We start from the raw sequence: 23,847 nt of genomic DNA, 5'->3' as shown, positions 1-23,847 counted from the left end.
TGACAGCTACCCTGATTTAAATGCGATGGTTCCGCTAAAAGCCATTCTAAAGAATAGATGTCTAACTATTGGTTTAATTCCGGAGGCTTGTCTATTTTTTGTAAAATGACTGATTGAAACATGATTGGCTGATTAAGAGGCATTTCCCATACAGAGGCTACTCATTGGTCTATTCTTATTTAATTCATGAAAAGAGAGCCGCAAGATGGAACGATCTGGTGAAGGCTATTGTCAAAAGCGCTTATCGTTGTAAAGGCTCTTGTTTTGTTGAAAGCCCTTGCTTTAATTTTGTTCAGTTTTTTATCATTAAAGTGTTTTTCACCAGTTTTTTATTTAAGTGACCGTGGTGGTGTGCCTAGGATTCTTTAGCTACTTATAGTAAGAAAAGAAAACGATAGAGAATTGGATAGATATAAGGTATGGGATAAAGTAATTCCACCATTAGGAACTAAAGCAAATGAGGTAAGAGCTTTAATACATATAAATAAAAAGACACATTGTGACATTAATTTTGAGACTGGTCAAATGATTGAGACATTTTTAGGTGAATATGAAAAAAAAAGTGTGATTTGGAATCTATACATGTTAAAGCCATTTCATAGAGAGATTATTATGATGACTTATATACAATTTAGAAATAAAGTAGAAAAAGAGACTTTAAAAAGACATGTATGAAAATTATATGAAGATGTACTAAAAGTTTCAAAAGTATATGATGAGGGGTTTTTGTATTGTGGTGCTGAATACAGAAAATGAAAATAGTCTGCACGTTCCCCGTATTATAAATGTGAAAGAGGGTACATGTATGGTGAAATATTGGGGGCAGCCAAAAACAAGTTATGAAGTATGGACACCTGTGAATTTGGAATAAGAGCACATTTTATGTATTTATTTATTTATTTCAGTTTGATGACCGGGGAAGTCCACTGGGCCTAAAAAGAGCCCGTTTTGAGTGGAGGCCTGGGTGGAAAAGCTCTAGTAACAATGACAAATATATTAGAATACACACATACAAAGCAAATAAGTCATACAGCTTTATGCAGCATTCCACAGAACAAAAATTCTACATTCTACAATAATAATAATACAATCTAGCAAATGTACAGTCTATGAGTCATTAACAGTGAATTACAATTGAAATTTTACATTCCACAATAACAGTAGTAAAAATCTAGCACAGAACAGTCTAAGGGTCATTAACAGTGAATTACAATTCAGGACAAGAAATTGTTGGAAATAAACTATTAAAATTTGTAAATTAAGAAGAAGTAAGAGGGCAAATGATGTGAGTGCAGAGATGATGCACAGAGTTAGAAGGTGGGTTTTGATACAGGAGGGTCCTATGTGGGGAAGGAGCAAGGGCATTCCCACTTTGAAGATCGGTAGGAATGGAGGAGAGATTTAAAGTTAGAGTGGTTGTGAGTATTTCTAATGGAAGGAGGAAGAGAGTTCCATAGTGTAGTGTAGCTAAGGAGCAGGATACCAGAGAGTGTCCAGGTTTGTAGATTTTGAGCAGGTTCTGATTTTCTGATCTAAGTGAGCGATTAGGAATATAGGGGGTTAACCAGGTGGAGAAAGAGGGACAGGAGGATGGGTTAAATATGAGCTTATGGGCAGTGGTTAGTTTAAGGAGATTTAGACAGTTGGGAAGCTCGAGCCATTGCAGTGAGTAGAGGGAAATGCAGTGATGGGATGAGTTCCCAGTGCTGCTGGCGAATTTACAGACTTCATTGTAGCATGCTTCTAATTTAGTTTGAAGGCTGAGCTGAAGATACAAGAACAGAGGAGTGCCATACATTAGGGAGGGGAGAATGTATGTGGAAGTGAGGGTCTTTCTGGTGGAGAGGGTGACATAACGTTATGCCTATATAGGAATCCTAATTTTTGGAGTTTTTTTTTATGTTAGTTTCAATGTGGATATCGAATTTTAGATGTCCATAATGGTGCAGAGCAGTTTGGTGTGAGTGACTATTTCATTGGGGGTGTTATTCTGACTTATGATCTTGAAGGAGTTATCATCAATGGGGGAGTGTTTAGATGGGGAAAAAATCATTAATTTGGTTTTATTGGCATTAAGGGCCAGGTGGTTGTTTTGCATCCAGGTTTCAGTATTTGAGAAAGCTGACTGGGTTGTCTGCAGAAGATCAGAAGGGGTGTCAGCTGAGCAGATGATTGCTGAATCATCTGCATACTGGATTAGTGCAGAATTGGAGATGGAGTGGTGAAAGTTGTTGATGAATATATTGAAAAGTAAGGGGCCAAGGACAGGACCTTGGGGTACCCCAGTAGGGATGTATAGAAAGGAAGAGGTGGAATATTTCCATTTAACAGCTAGTTGTCTTTTGGAGAGGTAGTTGGTAAACCAAGCTATGGTGGAAGGGGAGAGATTGAGGGAGGACAGTTGTGATAGGAATATAGGGTGCTGAAGGCTTTGGAAAGGTCTAGGAACAGGGTTGATATGATTTTGCTGGAGTCACAAGCATGGTTAATGGACTTGAGAAAGAAGAGGAGTGCAGTGATGATACTCAGGACGGAATCCATGTTATGTTGGGGTTAAGAGGTTGTTTTGTGTTAGATAAGGCATCAGTTGTGAGTAAATACATTTTTTCAGGATTTCTGATAGTGGAGGAAAGTATAGCAATAGGATGAAATTAGTGGTGTCCGTGTTTTTACCGCCTTTATGGAGTGGAATGATGAATGCTTCTCTCCAAAGGGAGGGAATATAAGATTCTTGGATGGACCTATTTATTATGATGGAGATAAAGAAGGCTATGCTGTTGGCAGATAGTTTGAGGAAGGATGCAGGTAATTTATCTGGTGTATTGGAGCATTGTTTCAGTCAAAGGAGTTTTTTATTATGTGTGTGGGCACAGGGTTGAGGCTGAAGGAAGGAGTATGTGTTTTGAGATCAGAGGGGAAGGTATGGGGAGGGGGGAAGATACTGGAGGGGAGGTGGGGAAGCTGGCAGTAAGTTTGGCTACACATTCCACAAAGAAAGTGATAAATAGAGGGGCTGCTTTGTGATCCGAGCAGTTAGGGTTTGGGCATGGGTTTTCTTTACTGCTGGGGTAAAGGAGGGAGGAGATAGTATTCAAGAATTTTCTAGGGTTGTTAGTATGTTCAGACTGCGGAGTTGTAGAAATTCTAGTAGGGTATTAGGTTGCTTATTTCTTTGGTATTGTTTCCACTTTTTGTCTCTTAGGAGCATGATCTGTTTAGTTTCCTTAGATAGCCAGGGAGAAGTTATAGCTTTAACTCTTTTGGTCCTGACAGGAGCAAGGTTATTGAGTAGGTACAGAAAAGTTTCATTAAAGTAGCTGATGGCATTGTCAAGGGGCAGAGTTCCAGTCAGTTAGTTTTAGGCAGTCTGGAAATCTTTGTGGGTTGAAGTTGGACAGGTTTCGGGTTTGAATTTAGTGATGTTGTTTATGAAGGGGGAGGGGTACTGGTCAGCAAAGGCTGGTAGATGGTCACTGAGGGGGTCAGGAAAGATTCCTGAATTTGGGATTAGATTTGGATGAGACACGAAGATCCAGTCAATTATGGATCCGGAGATTCCATCTTTGTTTGTCCTGCTAGGGGAGTTTATTAGCTGGATGAAGTTAAAGAGGTTGATTGTTTGGGTAGGGGACTGAGAGTTAATGGTGGCCCAGTTCATGTTTATGTCATCTAGGATGAAGGTTTAATTTTTAATGATAGAGGAGAACCGGGAGATAATGTATTCTAGTATTGGGATGTTATTACCCAGAGGGATGTAAAGAACAGCTATGCATATAGACTTGTGTTTGTTCAATTTTAAGAGAGCTATGGTTAATTCAGAGTTGGCAAATTTTGGAGTGGGAGTATTGTATGGGGTAACTGAGTAGGTGGAAGAGAAGATTATGGCTATACCACCTCCTTTTTTGTTGGGCCTTTCATTACAAATCATATGGTAGCCAAGAGGCAAGATTTCATTATTGCCTATGTGTGGTTTCAGCCAAGTTTCTGAGATGGCAACTATGTGTGGCTGGTTGTGGGTAAGCCAGCCATGCAGGTTAGGAATTTTATTATGGAGACTTTGGGCATTAATTGTGGGGATGCAAATGCTCTTGGGGGTGTGAGGGTATGATGGAGGGGGAGAAGAGATAGAAGGGGGGGTTGGTGGGCCTGGGATTGGGGTGAATGTCACCAGAAAGAAAGGGAAAGATATGATCAAGTATGAGGGTGACATTCACCCCAATCCCGGGCCCACTAACCCGGGATTAGGGTGAATATCACCAGAAAGAAAGAAAGAGATATGATCTAGTATGAGGGTGATAAAGTCTAATGTGGAGGGAGAATTTGGGAGGAGATAGGTAGTGCATTTGTTGGGGAGTGGAGGGTATGGTAAGTTAGAAGAGGGTATGATAGGTAGTACTTTGTGTTTACATAAGAAGGTTATGTTTGACGGGTAGAGTTCATGGGTAATAGAGGAGAAGGAGGATGATGTAGTATATTGGTAGTTAACGGTATAGTGTAGTGGAAGGGTGTAAGAAGCGTAACGGAGTTGTGTAAGGTAAGTAAGGGTGCTAAGGAATGCAATGGGCAGTATTAAGCTAAGGAAACGTGTTGGTGATAGACATTGTATTGATGGAGTTAATCACTTTGTTAAGTTTGTGAGTGTGTGGGAGAGGTGATGAATGACTGGATGAAAGATGGAGTGGGAGGAGTTAGTGATAAATAAATGTGGGAGTAGTGGGGGGTGGGTGGTAACTGGGAGCAGGGTAGGGGAGCAGAGTGAGCTCAAAGGGCGAACGGAGTGGGCAGAGCCAATCAATGGTGAACTGCTGCAAAAACCATCAGTGGAGCCCTATTGGGTAAGTAACCAATAGAATAAATCAAAGAGCTTAACAGAAGTTATAATTAAAAGGGATTTCACATGCAATGTAGTGGCTGAGTGGGAACAGAATGATAGGTAAGTAAAGTATGAGTGAGTCCTACAGTCAAAAGAACAGGCAGAAATTAGGAGAAATACAAAAGTCAAAAGAAGCAGGCAGAAATTAGGAGAATTTAGACTAGGGAGATACTCAACTAGATAGACATTTAACAAGGTAGGAGGAGTGCAACTAACAATATGGAGAGGGGAAGTTAAAATAAGTTTATATGCAGCCTAATTTAAACACTATGGCAGGGGAAGAGAGAAAAAAAGGTAATAACAATTTGGAAGTCATGGGGGGGATACAGTACAGCTGTCAGTACCAATGCAGAGCTCAACCAAAAGGCACTACAAATACCAGTTTGCTTAACAAAGTAATAGCTAGTTCTACTGAAAGGATTAAAAGACAAAATACAGTGGAGTTTAGTTGAACATAAACCATTGTAAGCACCTGGATAGAAGCAGAGAGGCTGTGGAGGTGATCAACGAGTAGTCCAAGCGTTTTCTTAAGTTTATATTTTTGGAGTGTCTGCGCTGTCAAGTATGGGGCAGGGAACAAACTGAACCCACTATGAATTTGCAATGTACAGGTACTGGGGAGAAGCAGAGAGGCTGTAGAGGTGATCAACTTGTAGTCCAAAAGTTTTCTTAAGTTTATATTTTTGGAGTGTCCGTGCTCTCAAGTATGGGGAGGGGAACAAACTGGACCCACTATGTAGTTGCGATGTATAGGCACTGGATAGAAGCAGAGAGGCTGTGGAGGTGATCAACAAGCAGTTCAAAAGTTTTCTTAAGTTTATATTTTTGGAGTGTCCATGCTCTCAAGTATGGGGTGGAGAACAAACCAGACCCACTATGTAGTTGCGATGTACAGGCAAAGGGAGCTCACAACAAATAGGATAACAAATACGAATAGATAATTTATTAATTTCATCTGGGTTACTAATAGTAGAAGAAGGTGTTTTGATGACAGGTTTTGATTTCATTAAAATGGAATAATGAGTACATAAAATAGGAAATATAATTTAAAGAATTAATGAAGATAAATGGGATGAGACAAAATTCACTGAAACCGTCCAATCTCTAGCAAATTCCCTACCACCTGTTAGCTCAAGTTTGCCTTCCTCCTTAACTAGCTTACCTCCTACATTTCATTTACAACCAGTTCCAACATCCATCATCTACACCCTACTTCAAAAACTTAAACCATGTACACCCTCAGCTGACCTGCTACCAGCTGAATACCTGCAAATTGCAGCAAAAGTACTTGCCTATCCCATTTCCATCCTAATAAATAGAACCATTACTGAAGGTTCTGTCCCATCTCTCTGGAAAATCTCCCATATTATCCCACTACATAAGGGCGGTAACTCAACCGAACTCTCAAACTTTTGCCCCATAGCCTCACTCTCTCCTTTAGCTAAAATCATTCTCCAAAATAACTTACTAGCTGACTGTCAGCATGGTTTTAGACCATTCCATTGCAGGACCACTGTCCTCTTATCCTTTTCTGACTGCATTAAAAATCGTAATAACAACATGCTTTCCTCTGCGCTCTTTATTGACCTCTCTAAAACCTTCGATATGGTTAACCATCAGTTACTTATAAATATACTTAAATCGCTTTCACTAGACACACAGGCAGTACAATGGTTCAAGTCCTACTTAGAAAATAGACAACAAGTTGTCCTTTGGGACAATAATTTATCCACACATCTCCCCATTACCCTTGGCATCCCTCAAGGCTCTATCCTGGGACTTCTCTTTTCTCTATCTTCATTAATTATCTAAATGTAAATTTTCCTCAAGCTACCTGCATACAATATGCAGATGATTCCACATTAATCTGTGCCACTGCATCTTCAGCTGAACTCCAATCCATCACCCAAAAAGTATTTAACTTAGTAGAAAACTGATTCCTTCAACGCTGCCTCCTCCTAAACCCCCAAAACACTAAACTACTGCTGTTCACTCCTACACAAAGTACTCCCCAATAGATCTCACAGTTATGTCCAATAATGGCACTATCATATCACCTGACCCAACCACCAAACTCTTAGGTATAATAGCTGACCACAACCTTAACTTTGACTCACACATTAACTCAGCCATTAAATCAGTTAATAGAAAACTAGGTTCCCTTTACAGGATTAAACCTTTTCTTATTCCTTTACTCAGAACTACCATTGCCCACACCCATCTTATCTCCACCCTCCTCTATGCCTTCCCCATTTATACTAATCTATCAAAAAGCAACCTCAACAAACTGGCAACCTCCTATAACAACATTGCCAGATTTGTCACTGGCTCCCCCTTTAGAACCTACCATTGTCAAAATCTTAAACAGCTAGGATGGCTGGAACTGCAAATTCAGCTTCAATTTCAGCAACTTACTATCACCCACAAGATTTTCTATCATCCCAGTAATACTCCAATACTCTATAGCTTATCACCCCCTACAAAAATCTTACAACCCTTCGCTCAGCTGATAAATTACTTGTAACCATCCATAAGTCCAACAATAAAGCAGGTCACTCTCTTTTTTCTAATTCTGTGGGGAAAACCTGGAACAGGCTTCCCAGTGAACTATCATCTTTCTTCAATACCACTTTTCAAAAAGCAACTAAAAATGCTCCTTAAAACACAACGGCTATGCCCATGTACTAACCCAGACTAATACTCTCCTTTCTTTCCATGTCCTCATCCCTCTCTATTGCTGCTCTCTCTGTGTACCTCTCTCCCAGATCTCAGATAAGCTTCCTTAATACTGCTTCTAGCCTAGTCTTTTGGGAAACTAGCTCTGAGTATAAACCCGCATAACAATCATTCTGCTGTAAGCACATGTGTCTACTATGTATATATTTGCTACTTTTTTTCACTTGGTATGTAGAATTTGGAAGCTACCTAAAATCATTTTTAACTAGATTTTTCTTAGTTATCTCTTAGAGTATGATATTACTTGCTAGCCTTCTACGTGATGAATATCAAGCTCTCTACTGTGTGAATATGTTTCTACCTTATAATTACTTGTTCTTATCTCTTTCTCTCTTCAGATAATGCTAATGTATCATTAATCAGATACCCATGCAAACTGATTTCTAGTCTATTGTTGTCATGTACTTTGATGTTAATAATTATTATTCTTTTGCAATTTGTTAGCTTAATGGAGCTTATCTCCCCGGGCCTCTACTGAAAATGGACATGTATCCAGTTGGACTAGCCCAGTCAACAAATGTAAAATAAAATAAATAAATAAATAAATGAGAAACGGAAAAGTGATAAACAGCAAAAATGAAAAGGAGAACATAAAATATAAGAAATTAGGTAATGAGAATTTTGATAGTTAAGAATGAAAGAAAGAAATAAAGAAGGATTCTTTATTAAAGAACAAGTATTATATCATTTAAATAAAATGAAAATAAAACATTTATTGTATAAACAAAGATATTTTCTTCTTGGGAAAAAAAGAAGAAACTGCACCATATTTGAGTAAATTCGTTATAGAAAATACTACCATAATGAGAGAAATGAAGGGTGTAGCAGGCATAGCACATAGTACACAGTAAGATTATGGAGATAGTAGAAAAATATATAAAAAAAATACAAAAGACAATTATACAAACTAACAAGAAATGGAAAGTAGAAACTTTTTCAGAAGATAATAAGGAGATAGAAAGGAATATTGTGATAAAGAATTAGAAAATGTATTAAAGATAGGTAATTTGGAATCAGCAGGAGGTCCAGATGGAACAGAATACAAATATGCTAAGAACACAAAAAATATTTTATTTGTATTAAATGAATGGTTAAACAAAGGATTCCAAAATAAAGAAGTATGTAGCAGAGTAATTAAATTTATATAGAAAAAAGGTAATAAAAATGAGATGCGGGATTGGAGACCTATAGTCTTAAATAATACTGATTATAAAGTGTTTATGAAAATTTTACAAAGAAAAATGGAAAATAAAGTAAGTAAGGTTATAAATGGAAATATATATCATATAAAAGGAAAAAGACTGCAAGAATTGCTTTTAATAATTTGTGAATTGGTAGATGATGTTTTATACAGAAATAATCATGTTAAAATTAATGTAGGTGATTTAAATAAATAATTTGACTCAATTCAACAAAATGTGTTATGGGAAATATTGAAAGCATATAATATAAGTAACAAGATAATAAGGGTATGTATGACAGCTTATAAATTAGATATAGTTAAGGCATTAGTAAATGGCTGGCTAAGTGAAGAAATAGTGCTCAAAAAGCATATAAGATAGGGGTGCCCACTGTGAAGTATATATTTGCATTAGTAATGAATGTGGCAACTATACATATTAATAGAGAAATGAAGAATTTGAATTATGTATCTAAAGAATGGATAATTATACCAATTATTTATGTTATCATATGCAGATAATACTAGCAGATCCTAGACAGTCCTAGCCTTTACCTCCTCTTCAAAGCTATCCTTATGACAGGGTGCCTAGAAAGGAGTTGTGGTTTTGTATGAGGACGTCTGGAGTGTCAGACAAGTATGTAAGAGTGGTACAGTATATGTACGAGAGTAGTATGACAGCAGTGAGGTCTGCGGTGGGAGTGACAGATGCGTTTAAGGTGAAGATGGGATTACATCAAGGATCTGCTCTGAGCCCTTTCTTATTTGCAATGGTGATGGACAGGTTGACAGACTAGATCAGACAGGAGTCCCCGTGGACTATGATGTTTGCAGATGACATTGTGATCTGTAGTGAGAATAGGGAACAGGTGGTTGAGACCCTGGAGAGGTGAAGATATGCTCTAGAGAGAAGAGGAATGAAGGTCAGCAGGACTAAGACAGAATATATGTGTATGAATGAGAGGGAGGATAGAGGAATGGTGAGGATGCAGGGAGTAGAGGTTGCCAAGGTGGATGAGTTTAAATACTTGGGATCAACAGTTCAGAGTAATGGTGAGTGTGGAAGAGAGGTGAAGAAGAGTGTACAGGCAGGATGGACTGGGTGGAGAAGAGTGTCAGGAGTGATTTGTGACAGACGAGTACCAGTAAGAGTGAAAGGGAAGGTCTACAAGAGGGTAGTGAGACCAGCTATGTTATATGGGTTGGAGACAGTGGCATTGATAAAAAGACAGGAGTCAGAGCTGGACGTGGCAGAGTTAAAGATGTTAAGATTTGCACTGGGTGTGACGAGGGTGGACAGGATTAGGAAGCAAAGCCAGAGAGGCAAGATTACGTTGGTCTGGACATGTGATAAGGAGGGATGCAGGGTATATTGGGAAAAAGATGCTAAGGATGAAGCTGCCAGGTAACAGGAAAAGAGGAAGGCCTAAGATAAGTTTTATGGATGTGGTGAGAGAGGACATGCAGGTGGTTGGTGTAACATAGCAAGATACAGAGGACAGGAAGAAATGGAAACAGATGATCCGCTGTGGTGACCCCTAATGGGAGCAGCCGAAAGAAGAAGAAGATATGCAGATGATATTAGAATTGTTTAAAAAAAACAGTGCAGGGATGATTAAAGTAATAAATTATTTACAGATTACTTAAAAGTGATAGGCTTACATATAAATAAAGAGAAAAGCCAAGGATTAGGCTTTGATTTTATGCTAGGAGACATTAAGTTTAATATGTCAAATATAAATGTGCTTGGAATATGTTTTGGAAAACAGGAAGTTATAGAACAAATTTGGAAAGAAAAGACAGAAAAAAATGAAAAATATGTCTATGCTTTGGAAGATATTCAGATTGCCCTTAAAAGTAATTAATTGATTCAATCCTTCAAGCAAGAATTCCATATTCTGCTTTCACTATACCTTTATTGTACAAGAAGGAAGTTTATAACACCATTTTTCCTTTATTTGGAGTTCAAGGTTAAATCCTGTTATTGTATGTTAAAACAGAAGGAGGGTTAGGTTTGATAAATCCTATTATTTAAGTAGCATCACTACTTTTCTATAAAGCTTTACAATGTTTGAATAATAATGATATCACACTATTAATACAAATATTAAGGCTTAAATATAAAGTGGGATGGATGTATGTTTTAAATTATAAAAGAAATATATTATGACCTAATAATGAGATAAATAATTATCAAGACAAAATCTTACTATGGAAAATAAAAATAAATGAGATTGAAATGAGAGAAAAAATGGTATAATAATAATATGAATATGAATAAATATTTCTTTGCATAGCCATGGAAGAAGCTGCATAAAGAAAAAACTGCAGCAATACATGCTAGGATGGGAAGATAAAAGGATATGGTGGAGTGTTAAGACTATTTATGGAGATCTGTTATACAAAAACTTCCAGTAAAAGCAAATATGCCAAATAAAAGTAAAAAAAAAAAAGATAGCCTATGTCTTTATTGTAAAGAATGTGAGACTACTGAACATGTTTTTTAGTATATAAAATAATTAAAACATTATGGAAAAAGATTATTGATATGAATTATTTAGATGGGATTACATATGTAAATGAACTAAATATGGATATGACTGAGTATGGATGTTATAAGAAAAATGTAGAAATTATATAACAAGAACTGATAAAAAAAATGTTTTGTTTAAGTTGGTTGATCTGGAACCAGAGAGTGAAGGAGATTCTGTTTAATGGAAAATGGGATTTAGCTATGATGTTAAAAAAAATAAGATGCTGGTTATGGAAGATAGAGTGTGGGCGTTATAAAGGAAAGTGATTTTTGTTTAAATGTTTCATGAAAAGAAAAAGACGCTATTTCTTGTATCATAGTAAGAAGTGTGTATAGTGTAGATATTATAAAGTGTATATATATATATATATATATATATATATATATATATATATATATATATGGTTGTAAATAAGTGCTTTTTTATAAAATAAAGGACACCTTCTCTTTTTGATAGGTGTTATGGGATCATTCACATCCATCTAAGCTACCATCAACTCAACCAGATGGGAACTCAGTTTAATATCTCAGCTGAAGGGCAATAATACACCTGCTCTACTCCTCACAAATACTGCCAATTCCTGTACATCTTTGTATGTATCATCATGTGTTGTTAAATCACACCATGATTTAGTGGCTTTTTCCTTTAAAACTGGCAGTGCTTCCCTTGTGAATAACTATGTCTTTAGGGACTTATCAAATGCAAACTTTCATTTACTTAATGATCTAAATAAATTGTGCTGTAATCCTCCTTTGATGGATCTCATTGCTAAAGCTGCTACATATGCCACTGATTTCCACTCCCACTTAGCAGTTATATTGATAAGGCAATCCCTATCTGCACCCAATATAATGAGAAAATTGAAAACAAACCCTTGTGGTAGAATACCTATATAAATAAATTATATAACAAGAGAAAGAAACTGATTAACACTTATAAAATGTTTCATTCTGCCTACCTTAACAGCACACTTAAGCATACTAATAAAGAGCTTAAGGGACCATTAGTAAGCTCAAAGCTGAGTATAAACTTAAAATAGCCATGAAAACAAGAAATAACTACAAATCTTTCTTTAACTATGGCAGGAAGTTAAGAAGTAACACCCAACAATACCCAATGCTAGTCCAGAATAATATTACATTCACTGACCCAAAAGAAATAAGTAATATCCTAGATAACAAATTTAGTGAAAATTTTACTCCTCCCACAGTTATGACTATTCCAGAGGTTCCACAATCCCAGCCACCCCCTTCAATTAATATGGAACAAGATCTGCACCCTCTCAAAAACTAAGAACACTTCATCCATGGGTCCTGAAAATATATCAGGTTGCCTGAATATCAATGCCAAATATGGCTTTTCTGAACCCCTACTTAAACTGTTCAGTCTAAGCCTCTGCACTGGTAACATTCCTGAAGCATAGAAAGCAGCCATTGTAATGCCATTACACAAGGGCAACCCAACCTTGGACCCCATATGAAAAGCCATGGAGTGCATTATCTCAGATTTCCTTAATTTGGACATCTGAAAATCTTTTAACCATGGACTCATCAGTTAGGCTTTGTCAAATGAAGGTCTTGTCTCTGTATATTCATTAATTTCTTTGACAAAGTAACAAGCAGTGGATATTAGACATGCAGTGCATATAGCATATCTAGACCTGGTCAAGGCATTTGATGCTATTCTCCATGCAAACATTACTGACAGACTTGTAAATCTGAACATAAATCCTTATATTGTACAGTGGATAGCTAACTGGTTGTATGATAGAACCCATTGGTTAGAGTAGCATGTGTCATATCTAAAGCAAAACAAATTACAAGTGGTGTACCACAGGTCTCAGCTTTGGGCCCTCTCCTATTTGGCATATATTTATCAGATCTTCAGGCCAGCATTTCTGTTCTATAGTTAACTAAGTTTGCAGACGACTGTAAACTGGTGCTGTCATTCAGTCTTCACCTTACAATTGCACCAACATGGGTTAGACCATGTTAACAATCAGTGCAAGGACAATGGTCAGCAATTAAATGTAAAAGAAATGTGGAATAGTTCATTTTGGTAAACAAAACAGTTTCACTTACCATAGAGATACTGCACCCCTACAAGCAGACACTGTTGTAAGGGATATAGGCACTCTTGTTGATAGATCCTTAGCATTTGACCATCATGCCTACATAATAGCTCAGAAAGCCTTTATTTGGTTAATCTCATTTCCAAAGCCAACCCAAATAGATCCAAAGAAGTCTTAATTCTCCTTTATTTGTATCTTATCAGATTATTTACTGAATATAATGCACCTTTTGGCATGTACTTGTCTAAACATATCACACAACTTGAGAGACCTCAAAGATTCATAACTAAAAATGTTAGTGGCCCCAAAAATATTAGTTATCAGGAGAGACAGGTAGTCCTTTCTCTGTACCTTTCCTCTTACAGACTTCTCCATAGAGATACGTGTCTAGCTCTTCAAGTCATGAATGTTCCAGCCCTATAATGATACCATAAATACTCAGTTAAAAGAATTAAACCTTCACCAGCAGATAAATAAGATTCATTGGTATGATAGATTCATAGCCTAATGTATTTCTTAGCTCTGGAACAAACTTTTCCTGCATGTCAAGCAGAGTAACACTTTTGCCACCTTCAAGGTAAGCCCAGATAGCTGGATGGTCAGTCACATTCCCCGGGTCTATCTTATCTTTCTCTCCTTGAGGTTAGAGTGACGTTTGAATAGGATTTTTTGCCTAGGCTTGTGATGATCTACAGACTGACTGCCTAGTATTTATCTATGATCCTATGAATCCCCTTATCCTGCAATGTCATGAATTCAACTGGGGGGTGTGGGAATAGAACCAACTGCCTTTTTCATCAAAGGAGAGAGTGTTATTTGTTGCACTACTGATAGTGGCATGGTATAACAGATAATACTAAACTCCAGTCAAACTTAAAAGGGAAGGGCTAATGGTGTAAGACAATTGTTGAAGATTTGGAGAAGAGGGTGTTATATTTAAAAAAATAGAAGGCCATTTTTTTTATTTTCTTTAGAATGTGAATTACTGGCAAATAATTTTGAGGATGTAAGACAAGATGGCATGATAAACAATTGTCAAATCTCATAGAATTTTAAAGTAGTGTCTGACTATGCAGAACTTAAAGTGATTTGCCAGTGTTCATATGTGCATCATAGCATCTAGTGAATAAAGTGCTGCAATGCACCCCCCCCCCCCAGTCCTTAAATTTTGGACTGTGCTTTAATAAAAAGTTATATAGTTTTTATTAAGGTATTACCCAAATAAACTTATTTGTATCCCTCAGCGATATCACCTGCAGAGCACTTCACTGGCCCTGTTTATGAGAAATCTTGACGAGTGAATGGGCAATAGGAAGTTCACCCCGTGGATCACTTCAGTGGCCTAGTTTGACAGGGGCAATGGGAACTAACTTTGGGAGGCAGGATGCCAGGGAAATCTTCTTGGGATAGGCTTATATAGGCTCCAGGGCCATTAGCCTAGTACACACCTATGAACCTTAGGGATAACATGAGTAGCAGCCATAGATTTTAATGCACACTTCTCTGTGCGTGTGCAGCAGTGTGTGCATTAATGCCTGTGGATGCACCTCCTGCTTTCCCTACTCTGATGTCATTGTCACTGAGGATAAAGTTCTCTGTTTTAACTCAGCAGCATGAGCATAATGAAAACACAAGTTTCAGTTTAGGATATTTAAGATCCTTTCCCTAATATTACCACTACAAAAGACAGATACAGACACACAAATGCATTGCATACAAACACATAAAAACACTTTAAACACATCTATCCCCTACCCTAACCTTTACGCTAACTTATAAACACTCACACAAACACATACATACGTGCACACACACACACACACACACACACACACACACACACACACACACACACATACACACATCGAAAACATCTATCCTTCCCTAGCCCTTACTCTAACCTGCAAACACTCTCACACATGCATGGGAACACTCACGCACACAACTTGAATGTCAAAACTTTCATTGCAAATGAAAGTTGCAGCATTAGTACCCTATCCCAATTACTTTACATATAGCATTAAAACACTATTACAATTGCTGCTCTCAATAATCCAACCAGACAATCAATTCTGAAACCAAAACATTAGTTGACAAAGGGTAAATCTGGCAAAATTAATTGCACCCAGTGTAATAGAAAAAGAGAAATGCAGATGTAAGTGCAAATTGGTCTCCTACACACTTAGGTATGTGTTAAGGATATTGGGCTGTAGGTTACCTGCTTGTTTGTTCAATTCTTGAGTCACATAATAAAGGAGATCCCGTAGTACTAAAAAGTGATTCATGAATGTATGATATCACAGTACAATAGACTTCTGATAAAGGATAATGTATTAAAAACACTATTAAAAGCAAGATCATCACTCTCACCATCAAGGAAGAACAGCCAATAAAATAATGCAATTAAAGGAACAGAATTAGTAAAGGTCAGCTATAAGTGTCCAAGTCCCAAGATCTTGAAGGCCACTGTCTTGAAGCCGGGGACTTGAGTACGTTGCAGCTTGCTCAAGCTACTGCTCAGACTTAAACTTGAATAAGAGTTCGAGCAAAGTGCAGCAGCTCTGCAGACAGAGTAGAGTCGCTGCACCTTACCACATAGTTTGAGTTCAATCAAGGTAAGTGCAGCAGCCATGAGGAGGAGGCGTAGATTAGGGTTTTAGGGAGAAACGAGGAAGGTGCTTCAGGGCTAGGGAGGGGAGTTTTAGGATTAGAGAGTAGGAAGGGAATTTGGTGTTAGGTAGAGGAAGAGGAGTTTTAAGATTATTAAGTGAAAAAGGAGATTTAGTTTTAGGGAGTGAGAGAGAGAGATTAGAGGTCACAGAGTTTAGATTTAGGGAGAAAGATTGGAGTTTAGGAAGGGTGATTGGAGTTCTAAGTTTAAGGAGCAATTTGGGGTTTTAAGGTTAGGGAGGGGAGCAGAGTTTTTAGGTTTAAGGGGTGATTGGGGATTTTAGAGTTAATGAGTTTTAGGGTCAGGAACTGAGGACTTGGATGAAGAACTGGGTGGGAGTTTTCGAGTTAGAGTTAGAGCCCTGATACTCTATATAGTATAATAGGGTAGTGTGTTGGGAGGACTAAGTAATTAAATAGGATTGGTATAGTCAAAGTTAGGGCAGCTGTCTTTTAGAGAAAGTGGCAGCGAGCAAGTGTGGCATGAGCTACTAGCATGCAAGCCCTTTAGTAGACCTAATCAAGTAACCATGAAAAAAGTAAAATAATAGTCTCTGGGTTCTTTCTGTTTAAAGGTAAAAGCATAAATTAACAGAAAGTAGCTAGAAGCTTATGCTTTGGGTACTGTGATTTATAAACAGGAAGTTGTGCAGTGTCCAGCACACATATGTAGTGAAAAAACAGTAATGGCACAGTTCCACACCTGCACAGCATTTCAGAATAAATTCTACATAAAACTGTAATGCACCAAATCAATGGCTTGAAGACATCATCAAGTACTTACCATATCCCCACAATGCAATACACTGGCCATCCCTGTTTTTACATCTTCCGCTGTAGCAACGACCCTGGGTAAGAAGAAAAATAAATATGTTGTTTCAAAAGTAGCTTGTGCAGATGGCAAGACACCAAATAAATATTATTTTAAGGGCGAATGTCTGACAGGCAGAACAATGACAAAAAAGCAGTAAAACTGCCATGATTAAAAGCATTTAATGAATGAAAAAAAATGGTTCAACAATCGATTTCACACATTGGTGATAAATTCGGTGAGTACATTAATAATGCATCATTTAATTTAGTATCATCAAGTTCAACAAAAAAGCCAAAAGTATAGCAGCGCCAGCTATAAATAATAACTACTGAAGTAATCCTGCTCACTCCTACTTCACTTCAAATCAGACACGATATTTTATGTCTAATAAATAACTGTCTTTGCAAGAGCAGAAAAAAAGTATTTTCTATGTTTTATTTTTTATTGTCAATTTATTTCTAAAAATAAATCTGTTAACACCAAATGTGGTTAGGTAAATGGGTCAATGTCAACTGGTCGAAGGATGAATGTGTCAGAACCCATATGGTCAACACTTTGGTTCATGGAAACCATTCTGACTGAGATTGCGGTACAGTACAGATAGGGGAATTTGCCATTTTTCCTGCTGTACTGCAGTCTTGGAGTTGGTATAAATAATTAGCAGGGGATGTGGAGGTGCAGGACTGCAAAAACATTGTTTGTGTGTTTGATGGGTGCTGTGTAGATTTATATCAGTTTTTCAATTAACTCCATTGTCAACCATATGGGTTTCAACAATGTGGTTTTTCAATAAACTATCGCAGATCCGGGTAAATAGACTCTTTTCAGCAGTGGTAAAATACAACTGCCATTACAAACAGAAGCATTCAGCACACAAATCAGTTTCAAAATTGCCACCCTTAAGACAGTGATGGCAAAATACATAGTACAGAAGGACAAACATTAATTCTGCACTGCAAACCCCAGCAAGGTAATATGTGGGTAAACTGCCCAGAAAAGCTGTGTTTAAATAGCAAAAATAATTAAAAACAGGGACTGGGCAAATTTTAATGACACATTATCAGTAGTTCATACTACACATATCTAATTCATCATATTTGTAGCTGTACATCCATAAACCTGCACAGGTGTAGCACATCAGAAATCTGTTTCTCCTGTTTATTATACAGCTGAAATATTAAAAAGGTATGAAATAACTTGTTTAAATAACTCCAGTGTATAACACTAATAATCACCAAGTGATTTTCACTTAAGGCCAATTCAACCACTCCTAGCGATATTCACACATTCTGGCTTTGTTTTCTTGAGTAAGTTGTGTTTGTTGCATAAGTCAGCCATCATGGATAGTTAGGTCTTGATTAGTAGTAGAGCATATTGCTTAATGAGAATTTTTTGAACCATTTAGTGGGATTGTTTCAGTACTTATTCTGATGTTACAGTTTAACTAATTTACATTTGTTATTATATTTTACTTCAGCTGTAAAATACATGTAGCCATACCGCAAAACTATCCAGATTTTCGCAGAATGTCCAGATTTTTGGCTCATATTTTTGGCCTGTTCCCCATAAAATTTGTGGTTTTCTAGCTAATCACTGTGGATTGAAGTCACTAAATAGTGACATATTTGAGTTTCAGACTTCATAGCCTTCAAAAAATACATACCAACTCAAATCTTGTTACTCTAACAATGTTCTAAGTTAATAAGAGCAATATTTAAAATCTGTCCCTATTTTTGGGCTTTTGTTTACCCAATTATTTTTGGCTTTGTCCAGATTTCTTGTGCTAAGAGATTGAAAAGTATGAGTCACGTACCCACTGAATGTCCTCTGGTAAAGGTCATGGCTGAAAAGGGCCCATTAGGATCAGCTTTATTCAACTCATTAACGAGCAAATAAAGCATCAATCATGCAGATGATTATACCACAAAACCAGTATTCTCAAAACAACTGAGAACCATCATACCAACATAACACCATAGCCAAATTATGGAACTCCCTGCCACCCACAATTACCTCTGTACCATCATGCACCCACTTCATAACTTTACTAAAAGTGCACCTAAAAACATGCTGGCTATATCCTTGCAACTTCCACTGTAATATCACCCACCCCCTCCAACCACTACTTTTCTTTCCACTCCACTAACTATGTTGATTATAGCAAGCTCAGATGCTCATAAGCCTAGTACTTATACAGCAGGAACTTCTTATTTTAATATTTGTTAATGTCTGTTATGCACTTCACAGATAAAGATTCTAGTTGTCTACTGATGTACTATGTTCTTCATCTGTAAATATGTTGTAAGTAATTGCTATGTAAACTGTTAATCGCTATGTAATCCAATGTAACTACTGTCTGTTTATTTTAACTGTGGATCTTTTCTCCCGGGGCCTCCGCTGAAAATGGACCTACGTCCAGTCGGACACTCCCGGTCAACAAATATAAATAAATAAATAAATAAATAAATCATTTGTATTGTGCTGTGCTTCAGACTGTGCATACCAGTACTATCAAGTGAGGAAGGGAGAAGGAAGACAGAACTACTGCTAGGTCCCTGCAGTACCAGGGATGAGGCTGAAGACTGTGGTAGGTCTGTGAGATGTACTCTACTGCCCTGAATCACTTGGGATTAATGTCACTTCTGTTTCTGGTGACAGAAGGCTGGAACCAATTAATTCTTGAATGATTGTGGTGAGTGGCAGCTACTCATTCCCTACCACCAACTTGCTATTTCTGTTTTGACATGAACTTTTTCAAGTTTAAATCTGGGACTGCTGTGGAGATTGGAGCTCTATTGTGCTGATCACCAGATGGCACATGATAGCACTTCAAAAAGGAAAGAAAGACAGAGACATAGATGAGGGAAAGCGAAGGCTACTGAATGACTACTGCAACACTTGGGGTGAGAATAATGACCATGGTATACATGTGACTTCTGCTATACTTGCCTGAATGACTTGGGAGTGGTGCCACCACTGCTGCTGTACAGGAGGGGTGAAAAACATTAATTCCTGGATATTTGTATGGAAGGGTGGTTGCTCAGTGCCTACCACCATTTGGCTGTATCTGTTTTGGCTGAAACTATTTGCAAGTTTAAATTTAGGACTGTTGTGCAGCATGGAGTATTACGGTACTGAGCTGTCCTGTACACAGCTGCTGTGAGACTGATAGACTGATACAAATAGCAGATAACTGGTAACTAATGGGTGTATCACTCTTTGCTTTCACTTAGTCTGTAGAAAGCATATTCACTGGCCTCATTCACTCATCTGTGACCCATATCACCCTATACAGACTGCTTGCATAACGTGACTTTTTTTTCCAGTTTTTTTCATAACTCTGTTGAGTGACTTAATTTAATAAGGATAGACTATCCCCTTTCAGCTTCTCTCTTACACATTCTAAGTGAAGTTATTTTTTTTATCTGTTGTGTGCAGTTTTGGAGAATAATTATTGACATTGTGCCATTTGTTACCTATTTGTCATACTTTCTGTGGAGCAGCCTATCTGAGTTTATAACTGGAAGGTATCTGCTTAGTAAAGTAAGGCAGCATAGCTGTCTTTCTTGTTAATAAACTGTTAACATTTTAAGTCATTTAACATTTTATACACCAAGTTTATCTACCGCATGAATTTACCCATGATCTCAGTTCTACTTATTTATCATAGTCTAAAGTAACTGTTTTCTGTTGCCACTTAACTCTCTCTATTACACAATAAATTATTTAACCTTTGACCTATAATGGCTACCATAGAACTATAGACTGCTCTCATCACTTCCTTGACATGCTTGATAGCACTTGGAATACTGAAGTAGTGCTTACAACTGTCCTTCATTGGTTCATAGCTGTTTACTAGGCTAATGACCACAAAGACCTTTTAAAGCCTAGTCATGCATCCCAAATCTCTGACAAGGTCTGGTACCCTTGACAAGTGTAAGCAAGGGCTTTGGAGGTAAAACATTTACAAGTAGGGGCCTGGGAGATAAGTCATTTACTGGTTGTCTTTGTACATTAGAGACATAGGTGCCAAACCAAGGATGAATTTCCTGCTACCCATCCAATTGTCAAAGTTACACTTAAATTGGGTTAGGGAGTAACTCTGCTTTGCATGACTGGGGAGCCTGTTCCAGAAAAAGGATAGTCTCTGGGATACATACCTGTTTGTCCAGAAAGAGAAAGTATGATTGATGTATTCTTCAAATAACAGTTGTGTGCATTTCTCAGCACAGTTTCTAGACAATTATTTCTGAAGAACAGTAGATACTCACAGTACAAGTTTGATTGTGCTACATACAGTTGCTAACGACTTTGAGCAGAGATCGGAGACATGAGATTCAAACTTGCAACCACAATATACATCCAAACTCCAACCTTCAGTGACCTCCCTAGCTAACACATCTTGACTTCCTGTACACTGTTATCAAGTATGTGAGAGATATATACATTTACTCAAAATGAAGGCAGATCTCTCCCTACCACATTGAATCAGTAAACAGCATTCCTCCATTAAATCCACATTGCTGAAATAGTAAAAAAATAACACCCAAGCCCTCCAAACACCCCTCTAACAAGCTTCAGCCACTTAGAAACACTACTAAGAATCTACATACACCTACACCTTCCACTACACATACCTCCACAGTTTGCCAATATTGCTGCTAACCTATACCCTTGAGGGCCTCAAAGCCTGCAGCTGCCTCTAGTAAAGTCTTAGTTATTGGTGACTCCATAATCAGGCACACAGAGTAAGTACTCACTAAGCTGGATAAGCATAAAGAACCAGTAGGCTGTCTCTCTGGTTCCAGACTTCACAATGTATTTATGGCTTTAGTATTGTCCTATGTCTTGAATATAACTACAGCCTTTTGGATGCCAATTTTAATCAGTCTACTCCAAGAGAGAGATGCAGAGATACACGACTAAGCTGTTTATACATGTCCATGTCAGGTAAGATCCTATCTTTAAGCAGTATTCTGTCATCTACATGAATGATGCCAAGGTTCAGGGATAAGGTAATTGGCTTTAATAACTGTCTGTCTGTCTGGCTAACTGGTGTCATTCTGGGAAGATCCAGCATGTGATAGTACGAGATGCAATGCTTGACAGATCTCCTCTTTTGCTAGGGATAGTCTGCAGCTCTTCTGCCCATGGCCTCTGCATATTTCTTAACACATTTGCTGTTCCAATAGTACTTTTTTTAGGGAAGGTCTGACTTCTGTACATCCAAGTGTAATAAATTCCAGTTCAGCAATCAATGAGTTAGCACTGTTTAATGCTAGAAGTCTGAACAATAAAATGATAAAGCTTGATGACTTCCTGACTCTCAAACTCATTTTTGTTTATGTAATTACTGAAATTTGGTTCCCTTGTATTAATGGCTGTTCCACCATACCACGATTCAATGTTTAACATGGGCACTGGCCCAATGGGAGTAGTGGAGGTACATGCATATTTATATAAATTCTTATTATCTTATATAGACCCCATAGGATGTTAATGTAGAAGTTCTTGAGGTCCTAGTGACACTTAATTTGTGCATAGATGTAGCTGTATCCAGGTGTATATCAAAACTCCGAACCCTCATAAGTCCGAACTCTGAAACCTTGAACTGGGAAGTCTGAAGACTGAAAATAACGAAGCCACAGAACACTGAATTCTTTCCCAGGGAAAGAATTTGGTGGGCTGGTTCCACGGCTTCGCTATTTCCTCCACTGTGGCACGATCTCGGAGTTAGTATATTTAAGTAGAGGGGGTTGTGGGGGCACAGCCCCCCATGTTGCTTGGTGGGGGTGGGGGGGCGAAGCCCCCCACATTAGAAACAGTATGTAGTGTTCGTGTATTTCCGCGTTTTGTACTGGAACAGCGATTTTTTTTTTTCCCTGGGAAAAAAATCGCTGTTCTCAGCATTCGGAGTATTCAGTTTTCGGAGTTTTGAGTTTGATATTTTCATAGTCATAGTTTTGACACCGACTATGTGATATAGACCCGTTGTATCCCATAGGAACAAGTTGCAAGGCAAACTCCAGAAACAAATCCACATGGTAGAACCACAATATCAGCAGGATTTATAATAAAAAGGAAATAATTGTGACCAAATTAAGAGGAGCAATTCCCAGAATTTTATAGCCCTTGTGACTGAAATAAACAAACAACTAAGGAGCTTAATAAAATCCACCAAAACCAAGTTTGAGGCTAAAATAGCTACCCAAGCCAAAGACAATCAGAAGGCACTTTTTAGTTGTTTGTAATCTCAAAAGCACGATGCAGCAATTCACTGAGCTGATTGTGAAAGATGTTATCTACACTGAAGCTGGAGATTAAGGCTAACTTAGTGGGCAATAAATTTAGATCTAATTTTACATCTCTTTCCTCTCCACCTGTTCTTCAAGATATACCTGAAACTGTCTCACCTCCAGCTATCTGACAAGACCAATTCCTAAAAGTGCAATCAAAAGCTAAATATTGTTCATTGATGGGTCCTGAAAATATCCCTAGATGCATCTTAAATAGCATATTTTGCCACACACCTAGCAACACTGTTCAATCTCAGCCTCCATACAGGTTTTGTACCAAGTGAAAAGAGAACAGCTACAGTTATTCCCTTGCATAAAGGAGGACCTTCCACAGACCCAGGCAGTACAGACCCATAAGTCTGATGAGCCTCATATGCAAAGCCATGGAAAAACTTATCATAGAATTAATCAATCAGGACATAGGGAACCCCCAAACACTGGAACCTTCTCAATTTGTATTCGTCAAAGGCAGATCAACTTTACTCAACCTGGTGGATTTTATTGAAAAGTCCGCAAAAGCAGTGGCTGAAGGCAAAACAGTGCACACCACATACCTCAGCCTGGCCAAAGCTTTTGACACAGTTACCCACTCAGGCATAGCAGAAAATGTAAATAAACTAGGAATAAACCTCTAAGTCACCTGCTGGATTGTCAACTGGCTCACAGACAGGAT

At 37.8% G+C, this 23,847-nt stretch overlaps 1 protein-coding gene across 5 annotated transcripts in view; it reads right to left on the bottom strand.

Moving 5' to 3' along the window:
- Positions 1-23,847, bottom strand: part of ADAM11 (ADAM metallopeptidase domain 11) — a 1,438,613-nt gene that overhangs the window by 371,190 nt on the left and 1,043,576 nt on the right. For all 5 annotated transcript variants that reach the window (XM_044055102.1, XM_044055103.1, XM_044055105.1 and 2 more), the window contains one exon: positions 16,849-16,912. In XM_044055102.1, the coding sequence (XP_043911037.1) occupies positions 16,849-16,912 (64 nt within the window). The remainder of the gene's footprint in view (positions 1-16,848; positions 16,913-23,847) is intronic.

Source organism: Protopterus annectens, chromosome 13.part0 (assembly GCF_019279795.1).
Source record: "Protopterus annectens isolate FY-2018-M chromosome 13.part0, PAN1.0, whole genome shotgun sequence".
Lineage (NCBI taxonomy): Eukaryota > Metazoa > Chordata > Ceratodontiformes > Protopteridae > Protopterus > Protopterus annectens.
Note: the sequence above shows the minus strand (reverse complement) of the source record. Positions and strands in the feature narration are given on the sequence as shown.